Here is a 12,885-nt window from a genome sequence, read left to right as displayed (position 1 = left end):
AATTAACCATGCAATCTTTTGTAGCTTTAAGATTTCAGTGATGTGATTGTTTAGTTTTAAAATAACAATATAGGGCAGGCATGAAAGGCCAGATGTGATTGTTTATTTTATTTTCAGAAAGACATTGTAGGGTAAATGTAAGATCTGGCCAGTTTGAATATAAAACAGGTAGAATATCTGGGCCAGATAGGATCTCTTTAAACCCTAAAGAGTGAAAGTCTTCAAAATGCAAAATGGCAAATGTCACCAGCATCTAGGCTATGCTGTTAATGATGTAGCTGTGTTGGGCAGAGCACATTTTCAAAATGGAGTATCATTGCTTACCCAAGATTGTACAATATTGTGAGCTCTCCATTAACTATCATGACAAAAGTGCACCACCAAAGAAGAAATGCAAGAGTTCTCTGAAGAAATCCTTTTGGAGCTTGTCACATTGACTATTACCAGTTTGTCTTCTCAAGCTTTGTATTGCAAGGCCTTATGGCAAACTATTCAGCAGTTTTTTGCCTCCTTTGAGAATGCATGCAGGGTTGGTCTTGAAGACAAAAGGCAAAGAGGGAAGATCTGAAATGTAGTGACATTAAACTGGAACTGCTTTCTCTTGTAGCCACTGCAACCAGGTCCAACTGTCCCCTTGTGACTTCGTCAACCATCAGTGAGTCTGCAATAATTGTGGATTGCCTTCTTTAATCTTTGTTGGTAAAGACATACCATGCTGAGAATAAGAAAAATATGAACAATAATAAACAATATATATTTAATACACAACAGTGTGAATCAGAAGAACTGAAAATAACTTGTTATTATGAAGCGTGGTTATGAGTGATATAAGAAGAATGCAAACACACTTTTTCTATATTCTCAATATGCAGTAAAAACATGTAGGGGAGTCTGATAATGGACTGTTTCACAATCTGTTGACTGCCCTCAGAGAAGATATACTTGGCTTCCTTCCCCATTAATAGCTTAGATTCTGAAGCTGATATATATATATATATCATCATCATCATCATCATCATCATCATCATCATCGTTTAACGTCCGTTCTCCATGCTAGCATGGGATATATATATATATATCATTATCATCCTTATATATATATCAGCTTCAGAATCTAAGCTGTATGTATATATATATATGTGTATGTATGTATATCTATTGCAATCATAAATTAGGTTAACACATTAAAAGATAGCCTAATTTGCATATATGTACTCTTGACCGCTCAGATTTAAATAAACAATATATATTTTATGCACAGCACAGTATAAATCAGATGAACAATTTCTAATAATGTAAACAATAAAATGTAAACAGTAATTTCTTACACTGGTCTAAGACCACATTTCTGAAGAGGAAGGTTGTGCTCAACTTAATTGGTACATATTTTATGAACTCTGGAGGGATGAAAGATAAGTCACCCTGGCAGAATTTGAACTTAGGACATAGAAATGCAAAACTAAATATTGTAAGGTATTTATTCTACCACCCAACTTCCTCTGCCATTCCACCTCTTTTACCACACCACTATCCTCACTACATCAACGTTATTTTGCTTAGATTAATCTTGACTGATCAAAAATATTCCATCCCAAAATATCCCATCATTTTAGGATATCTAGGACATTATGCAGTATGGCATTCACTTTTTTAAACATGCTATTTGAGAGCAGTGTGGCTGCTATTTCTAGCAGATCAAGTGATTGCAAGGTGGCTCCCTCACTGGTTTGTCAACTGATAAATATATTCATGGGAACTTGTGAAATTTTTCTTAAACATTTCTGTTTTCTTTAACTCGTCACAAGCTGTGTGTTTCAAATATTTCCATTGATCAGCTACCATATCTTTCATTCATTTTAAACCTCTTTCTCAATGCTAGCATGTGTTAAATGAGTACATATCATTAAGGTGTTGTTTTACAGCCAGATGCCCTTCCTGTCACTAACCCCCCCCCTTTTTTTTTGCAAGTAAAGTACTTTAGTATTTCACACATCTTTGAAAGCATACAGCTTGCAGTCAATCAGTTGACAGAGAATTGTGAAGAATGCTTTCAGTGTCTGGCTCAATCACTAGCATACCTGGGGGAGCAGTCCACCCATGATGGCACTTTTGGGTCTGCTGTAGGCAATATGTGTTTTTTAGTGGGGTCCGGGGGGCGGCACACACTCAAGCTATGCTAGTGGGCTCAGTGCTATTTACATGTACGCACAGAATGTAAACATTCATACAAATACATGCACACACATAACACACACTCACATACATGCATGCATGTGCATGTGCAAGCATGGCTGTGTGGTTAAAGTTTGCTTCTCAACTATGTTGGTTTGGGTTCAGCTCCACTGTGCAGCACCTTGAGCAAGTATTTTCTACTACAGCCTTGAGTCGACTAAAGCTTTGTGAGTTGATTGGGTAGATGAGAGCTGAAAGAAGCCCATTGTGTGTGTGTGTGTGTGTGCGCGTGCATGTGATTATGTATTTAAGTGTTTATTTACATATTCTATGAATACTGTAAGCTACAAGTGGTGATACTGTTTGAATTTCTTCTGTGCGTGTATATATAAATCATCATCATCATCATTTAGCATCTGTCTTCCATGCTAGCATGGGTGGGACGGTTTCACAAGAGCCAGCCAGGTAGAGGCCTGCACCAGACCTCTGTGACTGTTTTGGCAGGATTTTTACAGTTGGATGCTCTTCCAAACACCAACTAACTTACATGTGTGTGTGTGTGTGCATACTTGTGTGTGTGTATGTATGTGTGTGTGTATATGTATATATATATATATATATATATATATATATATATATATATATTGATCAAATAAGAGAAGTGATGTGAGAGGATAGATGTTCCATTAGTTGACAGCTGTTTTATAATCTATGTTTGTTACATAATTGATGCTACATCATCCATCGCATACATATAAAATAGACATCTGAATATATATATATATCATCATTATCATTGTCATTTAACATCCACTTTCTGGTTTGGGTTGGACGGTTTGACTGTGGACTGGCAGGCTGAGAGGCTACACCAGGCTACAATCTGATTTGGCAAGGTTTCTACACCTGGATGCCTTCCTAATGCCAACCACTCCAAAAGTGTAGTGGGTGCTTTTTATGTGCCACCAGCACAGGAGCCAGTCAGAAGGCACTGGCATTGGTCATGCGCATATGGTGCTTTTTACATGCCATTCAGGCAACACCGGTGTCAGCCACAACTACAATTTCACTTGGTTCAACAGGTTTTCACAAGCTTGGCATATTGCCTGATGAATGAAGGGTACTTTTAAATGGGCCAGTTATATGACACTGGCATCAGCCACAGCTACAATCTCACTTTACTTGCTGGGTCTTCTCAAGCATAGCATATCTCCCAAGGTCTCATTCTCTTGTCATTGCCTCTGTGAGGCCCAACTTCAAAGGTCGTGCTTCACCACTTCATCCCATGTCTTCTTGGGTTTACCTCTTCCACAAGTTCCCTCCATTGTTAGGGTGTGACACTTCTTCACACAGCTATCCCCATCCATACACAACACATCACCATACCAGTGCAGTCTTCTCTCTTGCACACCATATCTGATGCTTCTTATGCCCAACTTACTCTCAGGGCACTTACACTCTGTTGTGTATGCTCACTGACGTTACACATCCAGTGAAGCATACTAGCTTAATTTCTTTCAAGCTTATGCATATCCTTAGTAGTCACAGCTCATGTTTCACTGCCATATAGCAGGGCTGTTCACACACAGGCATTATACAGTCTACCTTTTACTCTGAGTGAGAGGCCTTTTGTTATCAGCAGAGGGAGGAGCTCTCTGAATTTTCCTGTCTCTACAAACCTAATTACCTACTAAAGAGCTTTTCAACTACTTTCTATTTTAATACCAGCTCCAGCCTTTCATCTATTAGGTTGTTCTGAAATTAATAGCCAATTTCAGTAACATAATTTTATTCTGGAAAAATTAATAATAGAAATGTTTTGATTAGTCAAAGTATGAGCCGTGAACATCTATGCATCTCTGCCATCAATCAATGAGATTATTTATGCCTCATTGATAAAAGCATATTGGCTTTGATGCTAAGAAATCTTTGAAAGCTGATTCCATCTCTGGTTTGGACCTGAAAGTTTTATCACTTAAAAACATGTTTAAATACTTTAAAAAATGCTAGTCAGTGGATGAAAGATCAGGAGAATATGGAGGATATGATAAAGTCTTGTATCCCAAGTCTGTGACTTTCTACAGCGTCATTCTTGCAACATGTGGCTTTGCATTATCGTGAAGTAGAATTGGGCCACACTGATTCACCAATGCAGGTCTCATTTTTTGCAAGTGAGCATATATTTCAGTGAGTTGATTGCAATAAACCTCTACTGTAAAGCTCTGATTGGCTTCCAGAAAGCTGTAATGGACAACAACAATTGCAAACCACCAGACAGTCACCATAATCTTTTGCTGATGCAACTTTGGCTTTGGGAAATGTTTGGGGGACTCATTATGATCAAGCTATTGACCTGATCGTTTACGGTTGTCATAAAGGATCCATTTTTTTATCACAAGTGACTATTCGGTCAAGAAAAGGATCATTGGTGTTTCGCAGAAAGAGCATCAAGCATACTTCAAAACGCTAAACTTTTTGATTTTCATTGAGTTCATGTGGTACCCATTTATTGAGCTTTTTCACCTTACCAACTTTCTGCAGATTGCATGAGACCGTTGCAATACCAAGTGCCTGAGATATTTCTCTGACACTTTGACATGGGTTTTGTTCAACAATTGCTTTCAATTGTTCATTGTCAAGACTGCATGACCATCCTCTACCTTCTTCATCTTCAAGGCTCTTATCACCAGTACAGAATTTCTGAAACCAACTATGTGCTGTGCAATCACTTGTGGACCCCTCTCCCCATGCTCTGTTGATATTGGCAGCAGTTTGGGAGGCATTGTGCCCAAGCTTGAACTCATGCAAGAGAAGTAAGCGAAGGTCCATTTTTGTCATGTTCATAATTAAGAGTGCCTATGCTTCAAGAATGTTTTCAGTCTGAAATACATAGAAAATTATTAAAAAGCATACAACAGTTATTAAGTATGTCAAAATTCACGTAAAATATAATTAAAATACTATGATAAAATTGTGTTTCAAAACACAATACTTAGAGTGGCCATTATTTTCAGAACAACCTAATAATTTGATAATCAAACTACAAAACTTTTGTTTTACATTATTGTAGTGTACAGTTGGGGGTGTGGATTGGCAGGGAGAATAGCTGGTGGCTACAAGGTATGAAAGTACACTTGAAATCATTGGAAGTAGTAGCCCACTCCCACTTTGCTCTGAATATCACCTTATATATTTTTTTAATTTTTATATCCATTTTTTTCTTTTTTGTTGAATTAAACCTCTTTCCTGTTAGGTGACACAGCAAGCGGGGGGAAGGGAAAAATGTGTTTTGTTTCCCATGTAGTAGTGGGAAAAGATTTTTGGTTTAATCACATTTATTCCCAATGCTAAATTTATACCTTTCTTTTTAGTTTTAATTAAATCTTTTTCCTTTTTTAAATTTTTTACTTATTTGTCCAAAGTACTGAATTATCTAGATATACAAGCTGTAGATATGCATTTTTCTAGGGATTCACATTTTTTTGCCAAGGTGAAAGAAAAGGTTAAAAACAAAATATCAAAATATTATTAATATACATCAGAACTTCACTAACTATATGTAGGATTGTCCAAAGGTGATGGGAAGAAGCCCAATGAACTTACTTTATACCTTTCAATGAAAGATAGCTATTTTATATGGAATGCCATTGTTAGCAATGTCATCATGCTCTGTCATATGTTCTTAATGCCACAAGATAGTTTTAAGCTACTGCAACCACAGCTAAGCAGAATAAGACACAGAAATACCATAATCCATTGGTAAATCACATTTTCAGTCTATATATATCAAAATATATCTGGATATAGTTGGACCTGTTGACAAGGAAGTTTTTGACTGTGTTAGCATCTTGTCGCATTGAAGTATTAGATAATGCTCATGAGGGTACTTGGTTATTCTGATACTTAAGCCTTGCACTTATCTGGTGTGTGGTTAAGAAGCTTACTTCCCAGTTGTGTGGTCTTAGGTTCAGTCTCACTGCAAAGCACTTTGGGCAAGTGTCTTCTACTATAGTTTCAGGCCCACTGAAGCCTTGTGAGTGGATTTAGAAGAGGGAAACTGAAAACAGCTCATCGTATAACAACACACACATATATAAAAATATGTGGGAAAGAAAATGAAATTCATGAGACTCTTTATTCACTACAATCATTTCGAACCATCATGCAACAGTACCTACCACATTGTTAATGACATTAGATAACCAAATACTGTGAACTGGCTTTAAACAGCACTCTGCAAGGTGTATACCTGAATGTAAAATTATTTCACACACACATGAAGATGAGAAGAAGAATGAGGAAGAATGCTGTGAGAGTTTTAGGTGATGTGTACCAGAGGGAGGGATGCACAAGTCTTTATTTTATGTATTTACTGATTTTTTTTCTTTATTAATTTTTTTTATAAATTGCATTCTTTTTTCATAATAAAAAAATATACTTATAAACTGAAAGATAGATATAAGAAATATACTATTAAAATTGAAGACTGAGAAGAAGCTAAACAGTACTTTCAGAAATGAGGTCTTTGGAACTACAGCTGATAAAACAGATTGGGTGTCAAGCATAATGAGTTTGTATCTCATTAACCAGGTTGTTTCCATTATGTCACTTAGTTTGTTCCACTTAACTGTACTGTGAATACAAGAGCCTATCATAAAAAAAGAACTTTCTGTTTCTCTTTCACTTTATAACTTCTCATTTTATATCCCTCCCTCTTTATCACTCTGTATACATTATGCTGTGTCCAATTTTCTCTGTGGAAATAAAATATTGTTGTCTAACACATCTTAATCTGTCATCCTTATAAATTTTAATTATGTGATTTAAAGCCTTCATCATCATCATTGTTTAACATTCGTTTTACATGCTGGCATAGATTGGACAGTTTGACAGGAGTTGGCCAGCTGGAGAGTTGTCCATTTGTCTGTTTGGCTTGGCCCTACTTTGTGAGTGGATTTGGTAGACAGAAACTGAAAGAAGCCTGCTGTATGTGTGTGTGGGGGGGGGGGAATATATGTGTATGTTTTTGTCTCCTTGTCTTGACATTGTATGATTTGCTGTAAATGAGTTTCATTGTCAAACAAGCAGTGTCGTTCATTTTCAGTATTCTATGATAACATAGATACACTGAAACTCTGATGTCTGGCAGCTGACTTGGCAGACACCCATAAAATTATTAACAATCTTACAAACAATAACTCTGAGCACCTTTTCAAACTCCACCTGTCTAACACCCGTGGACATGTTTACAAAGTCAGAAAACAGCACAGCTCCCATGACTTTCGGAAACATTTTTTCACACTAAGAGTTGCTGAAGTATGGAACAAACTGCCAGCATCAGTTGTTAGTTGTCGGAGCACTGCATCCTTCAAAACTTCCAGGCTTCTTGAGATTCACCAATACTACACCTGATTTTCTCCCCTCCATACACACGCAAGAATGTATCTGACTCATACACTGTTCACTTTCCAGACATTTGTACATTACTGCAGATGCTTTATATGCACTTTTGACAAGTTGTGGTGCACCTGAGCACTGTATACAATAATTTCATTATATTATATACAACGTGTCTGGTTTAAGGGGAAATATTACCTTGCTTAGAGTCAGGTGAGGGTTGGCGACAGGAAAGGCGTCCAGCTATAGAAAAATCTACTTCAAATAAGCTCCATCCAACCCATGTAAACATGGGGAAGGGGTCATTAAATGATGATGATGACTAAATGAAAAATTATTACCAGTGTAATGTTTCTAATACAAGCTACCACAAAAAATATTACATTCACATTTTTCTTTCTTTTTTTTTCCTTCAGGCCTGGATATAGTGTACTGCAGCTGGACAACATCTCTGGGGGAATATATAACCTTATGCCGTGTACATTTCATCCAGGGAAAGAGGGACCATTCTTTTTAGAAGTTAGCAGTTCCTCTTCTATTTCAGTTGCAAAACTTCAGTGAAAGATGATGCAATATCCAGGTATTTATTAATTTACCTAATAAATATCAAATTAGGCTTCAAATTAGACCATTTAGTTGTGTTTCGTAGTTGTTTATTTATTAATTTTCTTTCTGGAATGTACATAATAGAATCAGTAATAGTGAATATACAACACATTTTTTCTTAGAAATTGAAATAATTTCTTTCACTAGAAAGTTATGTTCATATTAGATTTTTTAAAAATTCATATTTGAAAGGTGAAAGTAAAAATTGATTTTATTTTATTCTACCTTTATGCAAATTACAGAACATCAATTCTATTTAACAGCAAGTGTCTTCACTTATAGGCTTCAGGCTGACCAATTCCTTATGTATAGAGTTGTTTCATGGGAACTGTATAGAAGCCTGTCGTGTGTGTGTTTATATTTTACTCAAACTATATCATTTTTGCATGACATAATTTGAACAAAAACAATTGATGTTATAAGGATAGAAGTATTAGTTAATGAAAATAATAGGAAGTCACTGATTAAGGTTAAGATAATACATGACCAACTCTAATATTAGCTACAATTCGGATTGCTAGAGTTAATGGTTGAACACTGATACTTATGATTTCAATTAAAGGGAGGAAAGGAATTAGGAATGTGGGTGTTCTTTAAATCTCCCTTTTGCTCTGTGCTTTGTAAAGACAAGCAGAATAAAAGTCTCTTACTTGAAGAACAGAGTATCACCAAAACTTCTTGCTCTCATTTATGAGATTCCTTGTATGACTATCTCTATGACTTGTTTGATAATCTTTCAATGAACCAGAAATGAAGCTTATTTGTAATTATAATTAGTCAGTATTGAGCTACTAATTAGCAAGTAGTATATGACTAGAAATACATGAAATTGTAACCACTGTTGGTTAAATTATGGTAATTTTATTCAAAGGCCTCAGAATTCAATGGATCCTAAAAATATAGACACTATAATACTTGTGTTTAAAGCTAGATTTAAGTTAGGATACTGCTTTCAGGTTTAGGGCACGAGGTCAGCAAGTTCAGGGAGGGGGTAGTCTATTATGATGACATTAGTATTCAGCTGGTACTTCTTTTATTGACTCTGAAAGGATGAAAGGCAAACTCAGCCTTGGTGAAATTTGAACTCAGAACGTAAGGACAGATGAAATAACGTGAAGCATTTTGCACGGCATGCTAACAATTCTGCCAGCTTGACACCTTAATTTAAGTAAATATATTGATGATCAATTAGGAACATCAGAAGATAATAGCTGGGGGGGGGGGCTCTACACTAGTAGAATCATTGTATTTGAAAGAGTCAGATGCTTTCCAAGGATAATGACTTTTATGAATGAAATCAAGAAAGAAGGCTCTTTGTGGCTATGCAGCAAATGACCTCTTCATGCCTCATAATTACAGAGTGACTCCCCTGAATTAGGGGGTGAATTGTATCGAGATGATGTCTATGGGCCTAATAAGGTTAATCTTGAAAGGTCTTGGAAAAAAACTCTTTTAGCATCTTGGTCTCTATCTTGACAGAGAATGATTACTCTAAGGTTAACTTCTTTGATGTTACTCTGGATTTAAGTACTGAACTATACCAACCATATCATAAACCTAATGAGTGCTTAAGATATGTCAAAAAAATTCTAATCCTCCTAGAAACATCATTAAAAATATATCAACTCATATTTTGAGGCTTTTGAATAATGAGGATGTATTTGCATAAAATTAAAATTATTATAACCATGCATTATTTGAAGCTGGGTAATAAGGACAAAATTTACTATATCCAGAATCAAAATATTAATATAATTTCCAAAACTGATAGAATATTGAATATGATGAGACTTGATAGTGAGTGTAATGAAAATAAAAATAAATACATCAAGCAATCTTATTTAATTAAGATAAATGATAGTAAGAATAATGATACAAATAAGGTTAGTAAAAACAAAGTATTGAAGATAAACATATTATTAATAAGCCTAAAGATGGTGAGCTGACAGAATCATTAGCATGCCAAGCGAAATGCTTAGCAGCATTTCATCTATCCTTACATTCTGAGTTCAAATTCTGCCAAGGTTGATTTAGCCTTTCATCTTTTTGGGGTCAATAAATTAAGTACCAGTGAAATACTGGGGTCGATGCAATTGACTAGTCCCCTCTCCATAAATTTCAGGTCATGTGCCTTTAATAGAAAGGATTATTAAGCCTAGATTCAACTTTGTAGATACTATATATATATATATATATATATATTTATATATATATATATATATATATATAATATATATATATATAAAATATAAATTAGAGATAAAACCATTATTATGCAATTCAAACAATGATAGACATAAACCAAAACATAAATAAGAAATAAAATATATTTTTATAAAACATATGACTATATTTGACCACCTGAAATTTGGCTGAAATTATAGCAGCACATAACAAAAGAAGAATTAGGCAATATTTCAATTCAAAATCTGTGAACACAAGCAGAACTGATAGTGTGAATTGTAGAATTAACTCTAATGATAATTTTAAATAACTAGATTTTGATACTTTAATTAAAAGTAATTCCAATTTTGATAATAATTAATCTAGTAGTAATATTAATCATAATACTGATAATAATCCTGCCTTAAAACCTACTACTGAGAGGCAGATTAGTAATATGAGTACCACATATAAGTGAATAAATACCTTCAATTTCAAAAGCAAAATTATCTGTCCTTTAGAAAATCAGTGTTTAAGGAAGAATATAGTGTATCAATGTAAGGTAAAAACAGGGGATCATACATATTATTACATAGGTTCATCTGCTACAATTTGGAAATCTACATTTCATAATCATTCTCATTCATTTAAGTTTCGAAATAAAATGTAATTCTATAATGCATTTGGAATTTAAAAGATAGGGACATTAAGTATGATTTAAAGTGGTCCATTATTAGTTATTCACCATCATACAATACTGATAATTTTAAATGTGATCTTTCCTTTGAGGAAATGTATAATATAATTACTTCTAAATTAACATTATTGAATTATAAAGGTAATTTTACATTGAAATGTTCTTATAAATATAGGAAAGCATTTAAATATTTCAATTCTGAATAATCCATCATTTAATTATAATTGCTTCTCATATAATACAACATGCATATAATATAATATGCATAAATGTTTAGCATATTTAATAGATAGATAACTAATTGTTGTGACATAGAATTTCTGTTTCTAATTTCATGTTTTTTTTTTATTCTTTCATTATCTATTGACGTCATCAAAAGTTAAATACTAAACTGACTTGTTTAAAATATATTTCTTCTTAACGTTCTTTTTGTATAGTTCATCTACTACAGATATTTCCTTAGTTCATTTTGAATTTAACCAATTTTGGATTGCTTTGATAATTTTGTGTTAACACATATTTTCAGATATATTAATTTGGTTGATATTTTCTATAAATATACTGACACAGCAAAAATGACCATCAGCACTGCATGGTGTAATCGCCAATTAAAGATGTGATTTCCTCTCTATATATACACACATGCACACGCATGCACGCACACACACACACACACACACACACAAACAAAGGAACTCTAACAATCTGAAGTTGTCTTAGTCTAAATCTTTATTCCATTCAAAAACAGCTATGGTTGAGAAAATAGTTCCCTCACTCAACAGTATTTTAAGCAGCTTTAATTATTTTAAAAACTTAAATAACTAAACAACAATATTTTATTTTCTTCAATTTAAAGTGGTTTTCCCCAACAGACTAAACATATGCTTTTGACTTTTTTTTTTGGTTTTGTATAATTTATTTTCCATATATTTTTTCAGATTCATATCACACATTGTTTTGACACTGCCAGATGAATGTGAAAACCTGAAAATTGATATTTTGACAGCTTAATTTAAGTTTTTTGCGCTACAATGTTTACTGTAGGACTAAGATATTTAAGTTAAAATTTCAAAGTTTGTTTATTTCTTTCAAGATTTTAAGTGAAGTACATATATCCTAGCATAATCTAGTAATTTAGCTATCAGAAAATTTAAAAGAAGCATCAATTTTGTTGCACTGGATAAACAAAGATTTCATATTACAGTTAGATATAAGTGTATTTTCGGGTTTCTTTTTAATATTTTGGCTGTGAACAATGCTAACAAGCAATTAGCTTTTGGCAGAAAAATGGGAACTTGTTTTGAAAACTGAAGTTGAATATTTTATGATTTGTTATTATGTAAAGCTTAAAATTTTAGTCGTAAAACACTTCTATATTTGAAATTTGTTTCTTCTTTTTTTTTCATTTTACATTTAAGAGATTCTCAGTTTGTGGGGTGTTTTTTTTTATTTTATTTTTTTTTTTTTTTTTATATACAACACAAAACCAAAAATGTTTGGTTTTGTTTAAAATAATTTAGTCTGAATCTCTTCACCATTTGACATTCAAATTATGTCATTATTTTTGTTATCGATTTTAACATTAAAAGAACAAAACGACCTCTTCATGCTTTATGATTACAGAACTAAATAAAATACTAAAATTTTAAAAACCCATTAAAATATTGTTTTTTTAAACTTATCATTTACATTGTGATTTGTACTTCAATTAAATTTCTGTTATTATTTTATTAATGAAAGCTACTAACTCTCCTTATAAATTTTATAATTAATCTTTGAATTAAGTTTTGGCCTTTTTCTTTCTTTCTACATGTTTTTTTCTTTTTCTTATCAGAATAAAAATTGTAGGAAGT

The 12,885-nt window shown here is 33.5% G+C and overlaps 1 protein-coding gene across 1 annotated transcript in view; it reads left to right on the top strand.

Annotated features, from left to right (window-relative positions):
- The window catches only part of LOC115214017 (calpain-7), a 52,027-nt gene extending 39,351 nt beyond the window's left edge, over positions 1–12,676 (top strand). The window contains exons 21-22 of the mRNA XM_029783036.2: positions 7,983–8,146; positions 11,971–12,676. Coding sequence (XP_029638896.1) covers positions 7,983–8,127 — 145 coding nt within the window. The 3' untranslated portion in view covers positions 8,128–8,146; positions 11,971–12,676. The remainder of the gene's footprint in view (positions 1–7,982; positions 8,147–11,970) is intronic.
- The last annotated feature ends 209 nt before the right edge of the window (positions 12,677–12,885 follow it).

The sequence above is a fragment of the Octopus sinensis genome, linkage group LG1 (genome assembly GCF_006345805.1).
Source record: "Octopus sinensis linkage group LG1, ASM634580v1, whole genome shotgun sequence".
In the NCBI taxonomy this organism is placed as follows: Eukaryota; Metazoa; Mollusca; class Cephalopoda; order Octopoda; family Octopodidae; genus Octopus; species Octopus sinensis.
Note: the sequence above shows the minus strand (reverse complement) of the source record. Positions and strands in the feature narration are given on the sequence as shown.